The following is a 16,945-nucleotide window of genomic DNA, read 5'->3' on the forward strand; positions in this document are numbered from 1 at the left end:
GCCATGTGCCGGACGCCGGCTATGCGCCTCCCTGATTGGTCAGCCCGGTCACGTGGCCACGTACCACCCCTCCCCACCACTCTCTGGCGAACCAGCGTACAAGACCAGCGCACCTACCGGCTGAGAGCGCCGCACTTCGTTCTTCTCCGGATACGGGTGCGTGCATTCGTCCCTACCGGTTTGCAACCCCCTCCGTGTTACCGTTTGTGCTCGTCTCTTCGCGAACTTTCCCTATGGATCCACGATAGAACACCGGCTGCACCACCGATTTTCCACCACGATGACTGCCAGCCCGGGGCTGCCTGGGATCGTAGCTCCATCTCTACGCGATGCCGCGACCTCCCTCGATCGGGGGATGCACTTTCATTCCCGTCGATATTGTTTCGGTTAATTTAATTTATTCTCTCTCTCTCTGTATGTGTACTGTTCGGTTGCTTGATGGAAATTTTTAATTAACGATTCTATTGTGTTTGTCTCTTCTTTCACGTTACGACGGAGAACATTTGGCTAAAGGAGTGCAGCGTTTTTACCAGCTTCGAGTAAATTGGGGAAGTGTTTACAAAATTATAGCTTTCGCTTGACGTTAATTCCTTTGGCACGAGATACACTGGTGGGTCAGAATCAAATATAAAACTTTGTAATCGATAATCATGGGTCAAGTATTCGAACCAAATAACCGAACAAATTTCATGTTTGATTCATCGATTAATCCATAGTACCAATACAATACACTGTTTACGCATAAAGGATGTTTTAGGATGAATAGTACAATGGAACACGGGTTGATTTCTTGTAAAAAACCAATTTTTATATAAATAATAAAATAAAATAGTTATTAATATCAGAAGCGTATATTTTTGACAGACTCGGTACGCGATATAGATTTTTATTTATTCTCGGTCAGGTGTTTTGCAGTGCGTTTTCCAAGAATGTTGCATGCGCGGTATCGTACAACTCGGTGCAACACCCTTTTCTTTCCGCAGTCCCGTCAACGACCTCTGGCTCGCATATAGGGTGCATAGCAAACGCGTTCGCCGGTACTTTTTCGAGGCGCATGTAGTCATTGCGGCACATCGACGAAGGGATATGCAACAGGAAGGAAATTTACGACTCTCGAGAAATAATAGCAAGGTATCGTTTGAGTCGTAAACCGTAGTTGGGTCGTTTCAGGATCCTATCACGCCGTAAATTAGATACGACGTCAAGAGTATTTCAAAGGAAATCTTGACTATTCCCCTGATATCGATACAAAAGCTACGAGATCCTCCTTTGAGGACTACGATTTTGAATGGTTTAATTGCTCGCGCTGCCTCTCTCGGGACAAGTTTATAATCCTCCATTACTTGTCCTTTTTCGCTTTTCCTCCCCGCTCCTCCCTCTCGCTAGTAATCGGTGCTCGATCCTGCATACACCTACTAAAAATAAACGTAACGATCAATAGGATTAATTGGAAACTTTTATTGACTCGCTTCTCGGTTAAGTTAAACACGGAACAAAAAATCATACCGATCTTACGAGAGCGAAGTAAAAGTTACGATGTGATAAAAGTTTAAAGGATATCGGTAGCGAAACAAGAAAAACAGAATTTTTTTATCGCGATCGATATTCGACGACCACTGTCAAACAAGTTTTCTGCAGGAATGTCTCAACCATGGCTGCGTTCTTCCACGTTGTACCGTGCTATAGCCAGCGTTGCACCGTAGAATAGTTAACTTTCCGTAATCGAAGTATCAAGAATATCCTCACTCTGAATCGGTTAAGCTAGGCTAAGTTCCTTCGATCTATCGTCCTTGAACTCCGTTGGTCGATGATACCTCGGGATAGCGAAGTATATACACGGGATTAGTTGGACACATGTAACTTTTCCATTACGGTTTGCTATCAGTGTAAACGTAAATCCTTAAACAAGCAGAAAGGATAATTCAATTGCTGAAAAACTTGTTCAAATTTTATTCCCATGATACGACAAACGTAAATGCGTTAAACGCTAAATCTTTTTTAATGATCGAACGACGAAAGTGGATTAATGGTTTTTTTAATCGTCAAACAATTTTCATGTACCGCGAAATAATATGCTCGATAAAAATTTTGTATTTCACGTTCCTTATGAATTGAAAAATGTGAGAAAGTACATTAAATGTAATAAAATGAAAAGGTGAAGAGAACAATGGATTAAATTCATACCCTAAATTATACGTTGGGTCGACAAAGGCTCGATTCTGCCATTGGGTTAATAAAAGAAGTTTGCATGAACCTTAACAAAAAAAATAATCCAAAAAGAGGTCCCTAAAGGGAACCAGTCCAGTTCGACTCGTTGAGTTCGATGTAAAACGGAGGAGTAATTTTTTTTAATCGATAAATCAATGTCGGTGCAATATTGTCGCTCGTGTTATTATAGCGATTTCGTCGAAGAAAATAAAAACATATATTCAGTCTAAACCCATCTAAATGTTCCATGGACCTTGAACCAAGGTGCAACCGTGTTCCATTGTTCTCTGCCGACGACCCTTCGTCCTCTCCTCGACCGACCGATTGCTCGATTTTTAGTGGGGTCTACACACGATCGAGACCGTGTCCTCCATTCTCGAAGACAACCCAAGACGCTCCAGAATAATTCCAGAATATCAGAAACCTTATACCTTACCTGCTATCTTTTATATCAACACTAATATTAAAATTTAGTACACAATTTCTCAGTCATTTTTGAGTGCTAAGAGACTTGTGTATTTAGTTTAAGGTAAAAAATGAATAAGATACGTTTCTCTTGTGTAAAAGGGACATTAAACTATATTATAGGATGATCTCATATACTAAATGTATGTAAAGTGAATACAAATTGTAAATTTAAGATCTTAGGCCCTCCATTACAGTAAGTACCAATGTTGAATGAGCATTTGCATTGGACCCCAAAATTTCCAAATTCCCAAATGGATGAACTGAATTGAAATGACCAGATTTAAGAACGAAAGACGTGATAGATTGACGATAACTGCGGCACAGAGGCTAAAGACACGTCGAATAAGAATATACGAGGGTACCCGAAATTTAATGATTAAATGGTAAAGCAATTCGCCTAAGTGGCGAGAGGAAAGAGAAACGGGGTCCACGAAAACCGCTAAACTTTCTCGCAAACGAGATCTACAGCAAGCACGATTCGGTAAAGACGACTCCTAATTTTGTTTCTCACCGTTCGTTCGCCGAAAGCAACGACCCGGCACGCTCTCTCAAGGCTGTCTCGGGACGCCACCTTTTGCCAGGAGCACCTGCCGACTTCTGGCGAGCTCGTGCTCTCGAACCCGCTCGTAAATACCTCCGAGTTATCGTGTACGTGGTTTTCGAAACTTATATTTCGGACTTGCCTCTTTGTATCGACGAGTAGAGGAAGCGGAGACGACGAACGATTTACTGTGAAACACCGCATACCCCGAAGGGGTAGTTTCTCTCGACGTGTGGCTCACCGACATACGCTCGAAACTCGAGCGTGAAAATAACGTGTGCGCGCACGTGCGTGTCCGACGCTTACTCATCGAACTAATTGCCCCCGTAATCACCGTGTAATCAGCTGATAATCGATGACGGCAATAATTTTCCTATAATTGCAGCCAAAGGAGAGAACGCGTTTACATACGCGTTGGATTCCCAACCGCGATCTATCACGCTACTCTTCGACCGCGTCGTCGAAATTCAATTCGATACTTTGCCGTTGACAACATTAACGCTAAATGAATTTATCTTTCGAAAACTAAATCCCATACAGTGTCGGATTAACACCGGAGACCTTAAGCTCTTAAAACACTTTCAGTTACCTCCATATATAGAAATAAAAGATTTTGTAAATCTGCATATTTGGCATACCAAGCTAGAAATTTTATTTCAACATTTGGTAGTTTGAGAATTTGAATGTGTAATGTCCGTTTCACGACAAAGTCTAAAATGACTTCAATTTCGAATCGATTGTTTAAACTTTTAGAGGAAATGTCGAGATCTGGAACTGTAGTTTCCTCGATGTCAGTTCGCATACTTTGGAAAGTATTTCGCATTCGGAATGATGGGTCAGACGAAAAGTTTTCCGCTTAGAAAGAACCAAGTATGGACCAGAGAATAATTTTATTTTTCGATATTCGAGCACCATAATACGATTCTCATAATTCGTTAAACTCCTCAAGGCGATACCTACAAAAAACCGAAAATGAATACGGTCGTTAACGGAACCAAAAATCTCACAAAAAGTTTTGATCTTTCAGGGGAAATAAAAAGTGGAATTAGTTCCTCGAATTCGGCAGATCCTTGGGTATATGGGCTTCGAACAAGGCTTCTAACGTGACTTAATCGTTGTTTAGTTCATCTTTTATTTCGGTCAGGGATAAGCACCTAATATGGAAATATTTGCTCACTCCGTATACTTCGCATTAATAAACCAACAATTGCAAACTAGCTGTCAGAAACTTTTGAAACTGCGAAAACAAATTCACTGAGAATGATACTGCATGAAACAGTAGAAACTTCGCAACAAAATCACTCTATACAATTCAAATTGAATCGAGTTCCAATTAAAGTTGGTTTATAAAGTCGGTCGGATTTCAGAATTTGAAAATTGGACAACATGTTTCTAAATTTTTATTGTGTCATTTGATAATGTGGATTTGTCACGGAGTTCTGATAATCCGAAGAAAATCGACTATGTTTGTGTTTCTCGTGAATGTGTGCGCTACTTGTGACTAAACACGTAGCAATGGCAATATAGCGAATGACGATCTAAGACTGCTCCCCGCGGGCAAGACCTCTAATCACGCGAGCGTTCTCGCGCATTTCCATGCTCCCTTTTGCAGCTTCAACCGAGACGAACAGCGTGGAAAAGGAGCCCTGAGACACGATGTTGCAACGCGATAGCGTTCGACTGCGTCGGTTACACGAATCGCGGCTTATTACGAGCAATGATGACCCGGCGTACGTTAAATGTGTATCTTATTAAGCCTGATGATATACATTACAGCGCATAATGGTACGGTTGAAAAAGTGTTTCTTTATGCGGTAAAGCGAGCAGCAGCGTCCCAGAACGTTCTTTTGGATCATCAGGCCACCGGGATGAATTACAGGCGTTCCCGAAACGCCGCTATCGTAACAGATTTCCATCGTTCGCGCCACTCAATAATTACGATAAGATAGAGCACGGTGTCGGAGGAACGATGAAACGAGGCGGGGTTCGAGCGATTCGGAGCGAGACGTTGCGCCGAAAGGGGCGTCCTCGCAAGGGTCCGGCGTAAAAGGACCCTCGAGACGAATATATACGCGGATTGGATCCAAGGGGACGCTCGTCGCTGGCACGCGCATAGTCGGATAGCCGGCGCCAGCAGCTCATTCGACTCGCGTTTAACTTAATAACGAACGGAACAGTTTCTGGCTGGCGCATTAACTAACTCCTCTTCGGCGTTCGGCGTCGTTCGTCGTATTTTTAGCGCGTGCAACCGGTTGCCTTCCACCGCGATCATTGTCGTTGCTTTGCGAAACTGCTGCAACTCCTGCGGAGAGCAACGCGCTCGCGCCGATGTACGACCGCGGCGCGCACCTACACGCGTGTCGCGCGATCGCGCTCTCCTCGAATATACACCTTGGCGATTTTTCTGCTCGCACACCGGCTCGAGCGTTCCCGATGCTCGCCGCGAGCGCACACCGACTCCCAACACCACCAGAAAATACCAGATCGCGTGTGTTCGTGCGCGCCTACACTCGATTCGTATGCACGCATACGCCGGAGAATATTTCGTTCGATTTCGATCGGGGTGCTACGGGGAGAACCGCATTGCTGGCCTCTGAGTCGATCGCGAAAGCGACGATGAGAACCCGTGGCGACGATCACCGTCGAATTAGAATTGCTGTTATCGAATGTCGATAATATTCCTATCGACGCGATGACAAGCTCATTTTTTGCATGTTCACATCTTTATAATGTGACATTGTACTGAATATCGAGAAATATGAAGACTTCATTCAACATTTTTGACTTTGTATGCAAAATATGTATTGTACACTGGGATGCGAATTGTTCCCATAAGATATATCAAAGTGTAAAAGAAAGATAGAATCTTAAACAGGAATAAATTGTCTGATAAAACTTGACTCGATCTGACTTTATTTAACCAAATCTAATTGGAACTTGGTTCTAATCTAACTAGACCTAACATATACCCTATCTGAATCTATTCTAACATAACCTGGTTAAATTAAATTGACTTGATTTTGACCTAACCTCCATAACCTAATCTAACCTAACTCTATAACGTAATCTAAGACCGTGTCTTAATAACGAATGATTATACGGTATACTTTAATTGCTCTCATTATTGATATCTAACGATGTTACCCACATATTCTTAAATATCAATAAGTTATCGATAATAATTGATAATGGCCCCGCGATATCCGAACGAGTATACGCAGCCGAAGGGCAGGGCCGTATTACAGCGCGAGAGGACCCGTTCGATACCATTTTGCGTCTGTATTCCGCTTTGCGTGACATTACGACGTACGAGGAGTGAATTTTAATGCGACATGAGCCAAGCGCACGCGGCTCCAGGGAGGTAAATAAGAGCGGAAAGACGCCGTGTCAAGGTGCATCCTTGTAACATTTTGAAAATTTTATTCCTATGGGAATTACTGCTCCTGCTCGTCATTGAACGGAGAAGAAAAGAATTCTATGGTATTCTGCATTCAACTTTGAACAGCTTGTCTTAGTATTTTCAGGGCCGAAGTCAGGTAACTGTGACTGCTTTAATGAACAATCTTTCTCTTACTTCTTCTCATTTTTCATTCATTTATTGGTTCATTAAGTACAACAGTTACTCAGAAATTAATAATTCTAGGAATGAATCTTTCCTAAACTTTCCCAGCCATCGATGCATATATAGCCAGCTATATAGCTAGAGATAAAGTCTATGAAAAGGTCTAAGTCTTAAGTTCGAAGGTCTATGAAAATTATAAGAAAAAAAAGCAGTATAAAGTTGTTGTTTAGATATTAAAATACACATAAAACTATAAAGCTGTTAGTAGAAAACCGTCTCCTTTTACAAGCCCTGGTTAGTCCCTTGGTTGTAAATCTCCCCACCTCAAAATGTAGGAGAAATTCGCATCCAACATATTCTTAACGCGTTTATTCCAAAGTAACAGGTGCAGCTCAACATAAACCTCAAATGACCTCCAACTTGACGCAGGTAGATCTACCTAAGCGGGTGCAAACGTTTTAATATCTAGTTGCATTAAACCTCTATAACCTAGTGGTAAGGTGCTAGCTATGTAAACCAACTGTTTATGGATTTATGTGTTTATGAGGTAGTTAAGAATAAGTAACACTTTAGCATTACTTTATAACTCGACGTTAAATTACTTGGTCACTAATTTTCTCTTTAACTAGCAAAACTTTCGTGTTGTAATTTTATCTTCAACGGTAAATTTTTTACACCAAGTTTCAAAATTGCAAATTTGAGAAGTTTAAACGGTGAAGATTCACACGAGAAAAATTCTTCGCACGAAAAGATTCTACACTTTCTTACTTCGTGCAGAATCTTTTTATCGATAAAAAGATATACGAAAAACAGTCTCATTTGTTTAGTAAAAGGTTATAAATTAACCACCTGAGTTGATCGCAATACAAAGAAGCAGTCGCGCGCACACGCGGAGTTGACCACGCTGTTCAAATTTATTATTTCCTAGCAATTAAACTTTCCGAGACCCGGTTGAACGAGTTACTCGTCGACGAAACTCGAAGCAATTTTCCAAACAAACGAGCCTTCAAACGAACCGCAACCACAGGGACACTATTTTCTCGCGACTTAATCATCGATCGCGTTTCGGAATAAAGTCGAGCGACTCGTCGCGTTAATTGTCTCGACAAGATCGCTTCTGAACGCGGATTAGTATTAAGGATGAAAGTCGCGACTGCACGTCGAATTACCGCGACGTCGATAACAGTGATCGACTGTCTGCCGATACTTGGTTAGCCGCGAAATTACGCGGCCGCCCACGCAATAACGTCCAGCAAGGAGCATCCGCATGGCCAGCGGTCGTAAGGCCGTTGCACAACGAGGAAAGCGCATAAATAGCATAGTAAACGATGATAGCGCGGATAAACCGCGGCTTCTAATATACCCTCTGCTTGGAATCGCGGAATCTGCTTCTGTAGTCTGTGATCCTTGTCATCTGTTTCCTCCTACCGACATCTTTTTCTATCTCCCGTTTACTGTCATGGCACATTGGTAAACTTCCTTTGAAGAACCGAACAGACGCCTAAATTCTCGGTTCTCAAATTTCTCGCATGAATGAATACCTCCGGGACCAAGTGAATACGACTACATCAAGAGGGCGCGAAATTTGAAATCTTAAAGACAGCAAACAGAATTTCAAAGGACGCTAGGACTCATTGTTGGTAAGATGCAAAGGTGCTCGCCGGAAAACCGAAAGTCGTTGAAAATGAACTGCTACTCTTGAAATTAATTCCACGTGAGCTCTCTGATGTGCGTACACGCGCGTACACATTTGCATTATCATCTGCATCCACAATCAACACGCAGTGCATCGCGAGCGTTTCCAATTCCAAGAGCTCTCCCTCAGGCCAGAGATTAATTCGCGGAAATGCAAATGCATATTTCCATTTCAATGCGTTACAAATCTCTCAAAGCAGGAAAGGAAGAAATTCAACGCTTCCCACGTCTAAACAATTAACGAGCACTCTTCTTTCCCTCGTTTTCCGATTATAATCACGAAAAAGGAGGAGACGCGAAATCGATTCGATCTGCTAAATTTCAGAAGTACGAGAATTCGGAAAATGAAATTACACGGAAAAGACCAAAAAAAATGGACGAAAAGCATACGAGAACATATCCTAGAACGGTCCTTACACGAAGAACACGAAGGACTAAAGTAAAGGACATTACCCCGTCGTCGGAGGACAATGATCCAGACGAATAGTTTCGTACATACGCTTCCAACAATTTCGCTGGACCCCAACGCTCGTCTGGATTCGCTATGAACGAATATCTTGCGACACCCCTGACGAATTTGAAGTTGGTGAATCGAATGAAGGGGAGAGTGAGATTGGAAGCAAAGGGAACAGGGTACAGGGAGGAACAGAAGGGAAACGAGACGACGAAAAAGGACAGAGAAATGGGAGCACGCGGCGAAGGAGAAGAAAAGACTCGCTTTTCAGTCGGTTCAATAGATTTCGATCTGAGCGACTTTTTTCTGGGCACGAAACGAAACGAACAATGGGCCAGACGGAAACCATGGCCAAGCTTGAAGGTTTCCTGCGTGTACACTTCTACGTGCATAACACTCGCCAACGAAATATAAGGACAACAATTTTTCTTTTATTATTCATCGTTTGTACGATACTTAAACTGTCAAGATTCGAACTTGTACTTTGTGAGCCTTTCGAATGTTATTTTTTTATTGTCTTCGAGCTTTCCACGAATTTTGCAGTTATTTATAAACTGTTCTTCTTTTATTATATTGATGATAATTTAGTGAGCAAAATCTCTTTTTTATAGAAGATACAATATAATCTGAAGTTTAGTGTTTTTGATGGAATAAAAAGATTTCAAAAGATTTCTTCGTCAATAAAGCTATAAATTGTCTGTTTCATATTCGAAGACTTTTAACCAGATGAATTTTAAATATGCATGGAAATTCTTTTAATATTAAATATAATTTGCTAAAGTATAGGATATGCGTCATATTTAATCGCTGCAAACTAGCCTTAAAAGGTTAGCGTTTCAACATAACCGAAGTCAGAAATCATTTTATGGACGGATAAGCTTATTCAATTATCGGATGATTCGGAATAGCTTTGAACCTCAGACAGGTTAAATTTTAAATGCGATCGAATTTTTATGAAGAATATTTTTAGCACGTACTTGGAAAGGCGAGGAAACGGCCAGTTGTTAGCTATTCGGTGCTCTCGTCTGTCGGGCCCACGAGAGAGAAAGTCAGTCGACATCGATTACGTATAGCAGTTGGGAATCGAAGGTCCCCCAGCTGTTCCGTCGAGACCGATGGACCAACGCCTCCTTCGAAAGGCCTCTCCCAACTTGATGATGTTTATCCGCCGAATCTCGACGAAATTGATTGTTTCCTTTCGTGCACCGTCTGCAACGGTGCGATTTCGTTAGCGCAACATGCCCCGATAGGGTTCAGTTTAACCTGACTTGTTTCTTTAAAAAACCGTAACTCTCAATTAAGAACTTTCATTAAAACTCGACACACCTCTTGAGATATTCTTCTTTACCCTATCTGGATACGGTGAAAAAACTTGATCTGGAAAAAAAAGAAAGATTACAAGGTAAGGAAAATTATAAATGGAATTAAACGAAAAAATGAATTTTTAATATGAGACTCAATTTAGTTTTTCTAAATTGTACATGTGAATTCTGTTTCTTCGTCATCACAGTTTGCGTAGGCCCGATAATACTTAACCACTTCGTGTTGCTATAGCAAAACTTTTATAATTGAAAATGTATTTGAATGTATCCAGACACAGAACCATAATGTGTATCTATTACAACTCCACATTTGTAATTTTTAATTGTATATGGTATTTAATACATATTAAATTTTTATTGCATTTACGTATGGACAAGCATGATCTTTTAAAATGAAATAAATAAAAGAGATCTCCCACAGCTTAAGGTTTTAAAAATGTTCTAAATGTAATTGTTCGAGCAATAAATATACATTTCAGCATGGAATCGATACAGAATAGGATTATAAAATTTAGCTGGAACAATACCGGGATTTAATATAATTCCCAGAAAAAGGAAGTACCGGTGATTGTCATGAAAGTTTTTCAATTGCACTCGAGTGCTTGTCCCAAAGTTTATTACACCCCTCCACGTTGTTCACAACTATACTCTATTGTGCCTGTCCGTGAATAGGTTATTCCGTTTCCGGTACCTTTATGAGCCAAGGGTTAATCCGGCCTTTACGATTCAACTGACCGTCGATCACGAACAATTTGCCATTCGTTTTGGCATGCATTTAATCCTGGCTCCTCGAAATTCCCAAATGCTTTTCAGTCAATAACCATCGTCGGGAGTGCAGGAGCGCGGTTCGGTCAACACGGCCATCCTCGGTCGAGCCGTCGCTCCGCGAGATCGATAACAGGACATAGTAGCATTTCTATTTATATGGGAGTGCGGTTCGACATAACCAGAGATACAATCCGCGATACGTGCCAGATAGAATCTTCCCATCCAATTTTAGTCCGTGGAACTGCGGGGAATCGCGATACACGAAAGCTTGCGGAACAGAGTCACTCGATAACGCACGAAAGGATGAATCTTAAAATTCTATAAAAATCGACTGAGTATCGCTGAATGAGAAGAAAGCTCTATAACAAATGGAATAATTATGCAAGATACAAATACTATCTTATCGGTAGACTTTGTTTAGTTACGACAAATAAAATTACAAAGTACATTCATAAAGTCAGTGTTAAATACACGAAATGAAGGTGTAAAACGTGTGAAAGTATGAGTGTGAAATATACGTTCGACCGAAGAATGAATGAAACGGAGCGATAACGAAGAAAAACGTACGAGTGTGTTCAGTGATAAGAAACGTTGATTCGTGTACGGGAATCGAGAGATGTATATTCAGGAATTATATATATTACGAACTATTTATCATTTTTACAGCTTATTTTTTATTAACAAATTCTTTTTGTATAAATCTTTGCTTTCATGCTTCATTATTCAACATCTATTTTATAGCATCATAATAGAATGAAATTTTTACTAATCCTAATTATCCTTAGGACTTATCCTAATTAGAGCTTAAAGTAAGACTTTTCCAATTTTATTATCAAGGAATATAAATGATTTTTCTAGTAATCCGTTATAAAAGACCACTAATCGCTATGTATAGATCCAGTCTAATGTTCGTAAACTACGTATTACAACCATTGAGACAATCGTTAAATTCGAATTAAAAGTTTTTAATCGATAATTAAATTGTTAATGCTATCAAGTTTTTCTTGCAGAAAAGAAGAGTAAAATGTAAACTCGATTCTGTGCATTTTTAGCGAATGCCATGACGAAAGGGTTAATGTCGCATGGAAATCATGGAGAAGATCAAAAATATCCCCCTGATATTATGGAAATAATTAAAATACCATTCGGTGGGTCGTAAAAAACAAATATCGACTCCATAATAGCCCCACTAATTTAAATTTAAGAATTCAATAATTTGAAATTACCAAAATTTAAAAATATAGAAATGTCAAGTTATTCAATGTGAAAAATTACAAAATTCTGAAATGAGAAAATTTTTAAAGGACAAATTTTTCTAGTCAACTAGAGAACATAGTCAGGGCCGAATTAAGATTTTGTGAAGTCTCAAAGAGCTCTGAATAACTTAATAGTAGAAAAATAATTCCGAAATAGTTAAAGTGTAGATCCTGAGGCTTTAACCCTACCTTTAATTCAATCCTAAACCTTTTGCCCTAATAAATCTCTCGGTTTCACTAATACAAAGAAAACCTATTAGCGGATTTAATTTTTTAAAGCGGTATGCATTCGTGTTGACACGCGTTACGTCACAAAGACAACTAAATCTAATGTCAAAGAACTCGATCGGCTTAGAAGCTTGTAGTTTAAATTCTAACGTGGAATTCCGCGAGGGGTGAAACAAAACGTCTCGGCGTAGGTCTTTTCGTTTCGGATTACAAGTTCTCCGGTGTTCAACCACGAACACGTATAATTCTATCAACCGCAACAGCGTTTAAGCAGGGATTAAGTTTTATCAGTAACCCGTTGCGGCTACGTGTGGGCAATGAATATAATTTAATGTATTCGATTGTTCTCGCCTTGTTATCTGGTTTGCCGCGTTTATAACTTGTGGATTACTCGATCGGGCTGTAATACGTTTAAGTTTCAACGAACTATGCAATTAGTGTCTATGTACAAGGTGTGCCCGGATCAAAAGTTATTGTACTGATAAAAAACTAAAATGTTATAAACAAGTTGTTATGAACGAACCTATCGTTAAACAAATATAGAATGTTTACAATACTCTTTGTTTCTTTCCGTTAAAACACGATTGAATAAAATACGTCGAACATGCTTGCTTATTGGGTCAACGTGCGGAAGATTTCTCGACCTCTTCGTATATCGTCACGTTTCGTTGTTACAGCTTTGTGACGATATAACGATAGTCTACTGTATCCTCTTTTTAAATATGAATACTTGAATAAACCGAATTTATCCTTGACAATGTGCGCTGAATATTCGGGTCACATCCTCGATCAGACTTCCTTCGTCGGTGGCACGCACACACGTATCCGCGAAGACACACGAAAGCCCGATTAGACAGGATCTACAAACGTGTTCGACGAATTATAACGATTTAAAGTGGGACATGTGTTTGCGTTGTGAGGGCTACGACGTCTCTCTGTCTCGCTCTCTTCCTACCTCTTTCTCTGATCAGTTAGCAATAAGGGAGAACGACCCTTCGCGAACAGGGAAACAGCTGTTCAGCGATGATGAGAAAAGGACGGAGGTCGGGATTCGGAGAATGGTAGAGGAGAGGGCAGACAGAGCGAAAAAAAGAGGTTACCACCTGGCATACCTGGCTTGTGCTTACCTGAAAACCGACGTCCGTATACCTGGCCGTGTACTCTTTTATGCGGTACCAGGAGCACGCACCCATTCCAAGACAAGACGCTACGACATCCTACAAAACTGCACGCCACAAAGCTACCGTCGCCTCGTGCGTTGAGAAAGACATTTTGGGAATGTTCCGACCCGTGGCCTGTCCTTGATACGTGTCGCGGTTTTTGTTTTCGAGATAGCAATGTCATTGACTGTCGCGTCCCGTGGGATTCTCGAATAAAATTGCTGCATCATTGACCCACATGAATTATTCGAAAATCCTACTTTGATGCGTTCAAGTTAAATCACCTCGGTTTCGGTGATTCATCTGTCGATACGAGCTTTTCCGGACTTTTAAACTTCGAACTACTCATAAACGCTTTTGAAGTATAAATTTATAGTTCACCAGATGCTGGTCAACTTTTTCTTCTACTCTGATTAGAAATGAAACAATATTATTGTAAACAGTAAACAACTAACAGTCAGATTTGAATGTCAAATATTGTTTCGCTTCATTGTATAAAATTATACTCAAGCTTTTGTATTCTAATCCTCGCAAATAAAAAGTATAAATTTTTGTAAGTTAATCCGACTCGGCTAATTCCATTATTTGCAACTTTATAATTTATAAATACCTACTCATCTTATATGCGCTTCATTTTATAATCATTTGCATTTAAGTCAACACATTTTGTTAAATAATTAATCATTTACGATGTCAATACGTAGTAATTTAAAGATAAATATTTAAATAATTAATCTTTAAAAAGGTTGAAAATGCTGCCATCTAGCGGAGAATTGTAAGAATTAAATTTTGCTTCCTCTAAATCATTTTTCATCTTTCCCCAAATTGGTGTTCATTACGGTGTAAAAGAAAACCTCGTTTGTTGTAGTATACTGTCGATTGACTATCTATTGAGCAATCACTTTTTAAAATATTTTACAATTAAATAGATGGATTCAGTAAAGTGTAAATAATTTGTACAAATATTACAAACTAGCACTGTAAAAACTTGCATTGCAAGTTGCGTAGCGTTTACACTTATTTCTTTACAAAACATTTATTATAAAAACTTGTACGACATAACTTATAACGAACTTAGGACTAGGGATGAGCGAATTAAAATACAGCTAAGGTAATTGTACAACTTAGGTAGGAATTGTTCGTAAAGCTTCTTGTAGCTTTTTCCTGGCGAGGGCGACTCGATCTTCTTGCCTTTTGATATCTTCGTCAACTATCGAGACCGCCTGAAACAAGCGACAATTCGCGCATTAATTACAGTGATAAAATTCTATTTTGTTAATACAGTTAAAATCGTCTCTATACTTCTGTCAATATGCCTTTTCAAACCTCCAGTACATAATTATTTACATTCCGTAATAGGGTGTTTGACACATATTCAAATATATAACACATAAGACGTATTGATTGTAAGATAGCACCCTATTTGGTATCTAAATATCTATTCTACCTGTACGAGGGGTTGATCAGGATTAAGAAATACCCCGGGATTCTTCTCTAAAGCTGTTTTTGAACCCGTTTGTCCTGTAACAGGCTGAGACGAAACATGTAGCGCTGTAGCAACGCTTTGAAGCAATGTTTCTTCTGTTATATATGGCCCTACAGGTTTTAAACTTTTTGGTAAATCCATTGCATCAAATTCAAATCCATCTGGATCGCATGCCCTTAAACCTTCCAAACGTTTCTCCCAAAATAACTGAAAGATTAAAAAGAACAGTTGTATATAATATTAAAGCAAAATGTTGTATTAAAACAATACAATTATGTATATAAACTGCTAACATCTTCATAAGAATAGTTTAATTCCAAAAGCAAAATATATTTGCTTCATATTACAGATAAAATTATTATATATGGTTAAACATGAATTTCTTAAAGATGTATGCATTATATTTAGGATTAATAATTAATAAAGGTCAGTTCATAGAAGAAAACTTAAAAACAGTACAGAACAGTCTATACAATACATTGCACTACTGATTTATGTTTATTGTTCATCTTAATTAAACATGCACTACTGATTATTTTTAAAATGTCTAAATTGCTTGCTATCATAAAACATTCGGTACAAAACATTGAAAATTCACAGATAAAAGAAACACAATCAAATACTTTTCCATAAGCACATCGAACAATGTTACCTGCTTAGGCTTATCTTGGGAGCCATATTTGCCATCAGTTTTATCGGCTCCTTCCTAAATGAATGATTTGATGATTGAACAACAAGAACTTACAGGGGTCAACATTAAGTGACATAATAAATCAAATAACACATCCTCATGATTTTATACTTTAATTACAACAGCATCAAATTTTTAATCATTACAAGTACATACGGACAGGGTTATGATGTGATTAATTAAGTGATAACAGAACTTATACTTCATAAAATGTTAATAATAAATAAGAACACAAATATAACAAGTAACTTCAAACTTGATCATTTAAACATACTTTAACCGCTAAATAAAGTTAACAATATTAATTTCAAGTTTCATAATTCGATAAATATATATATACAGAATTTTCAATCAAGTAACAAAGACAAACCTGCTTTGGTTTTTCTTGATTCCCATGTTTGATGTCTTTCACCTTCCCTTCTTGCGTCTTGTAAATGGTCACCGGTTGTTTAAATATGGATGCCGTTTGTCTTATCGGCGGCACTAACGATGCGTCGTTTCTTACTCCGCGACTAAAAAAAGAAAATGCTCGGAGCAATAGCCATAAACATACAATGCTGGAGGTTAGAATCAATGCCATTAAATGTGCCTGCACCGGTTACGATCAATGTGGTATTCATTGCAAGCTTTTTCAATTCCTACACATAAAGTACATTCAATGTGTAATGTCGACGCGTCGATGAAAAATTTGAAAACGCGAGACGTACCTGTAGTAATAAACGTCAACCTTTCCCGTAGATGACAACTGGTTTTGGCTTTTTCTCGACGTCTCCTCCCTGGTCGGCCAATTTGTTGGCAGCGCCGACGGGTACTTCTTCTTCTCCACTGACATGTTCATTTTGCCGAAGTGTTTATTTCAATGTACACTCGCACGTTCGACAAAATTACTTAAATAATTAGCGGGCAGGTACGCGAACCAGCTACTAGTGGCCATATTGATGCGTTCCGCCAAATTCGTGCAGGTTAGTGCAGTTATCGGTTCGGGTAATTATCTGTACGATGGCGACACTATCCAACTGTGGCGGTATTTTTGAAACGACCAACGTGGGAGACGAAAATAAAATTAGTTTTTTGCAAGTATTCTCCCAGGCTGCTAGAATCATTTA

The 16,945-nt window shown here is 39.3% G+C and overlaps 1 protein-coding gene across 3 annotated transcripts; it reads right to left on the reverse strand.

The window, feature by feature from the left end:
• Positions 1–14,520: 14,520 nt before the first annotated feature.
• Positions 14,521–16,807, reverse strand: MBD-like (methyl-CpG-binding domain protein 2). Of its 3 annotated transcripts, none has more exons than XM_012291274.2 (5): positions 16,547–16,807; positions 16,210–16,351; positions 15,801–15,854; positions 15,143–15,355; positions 14,521–14,885 (listed from the first exon to the last, which is right to left on the reverse strand). In XM_012291274.2, exons 1-5 carry the CDS (start codon positions 16,675–16,677, stop codon positions 14,787–14,789), a joined length of 639 nt encoding a protein of 212 aa, XP_012146664.1. In that variant the 5' UTR covers positions 16,678–16,807; the 3' UTR covers positions 14,521–14,786. The 3 variants fall into 3 exon arrangements, with proteins under 3 accessions (XP_012146664.1, XP_003705852.1, XP_012146665.1); XM_003705804.3 differs by having other exon boundaries at positions 15,110–15,355; positions 16,547–16,806; XM_012291275.2 differs by lacking the exon at positions 15,801–15,854 and having other exon boundaries at positions 15,110–15,355; positions 16,547–16,802.
• Positions 16,808–16,945: the final 138 nt, after the last annotated feature.

This window comes from Megachile rotundata, chromosome 5, assembly GCF_050947335.1.
Source record: "Megachile rotundata isolate GNS110a chromosome 5, iyMegRotu1, whole genome shotgun sequence".
NCBI classification, from domain to species: Eukaryota; Metazoa; Arthropoda; class Insecta; order Hymenoptera; family Megachilidae; genus Megachile; species Megachile rotundata.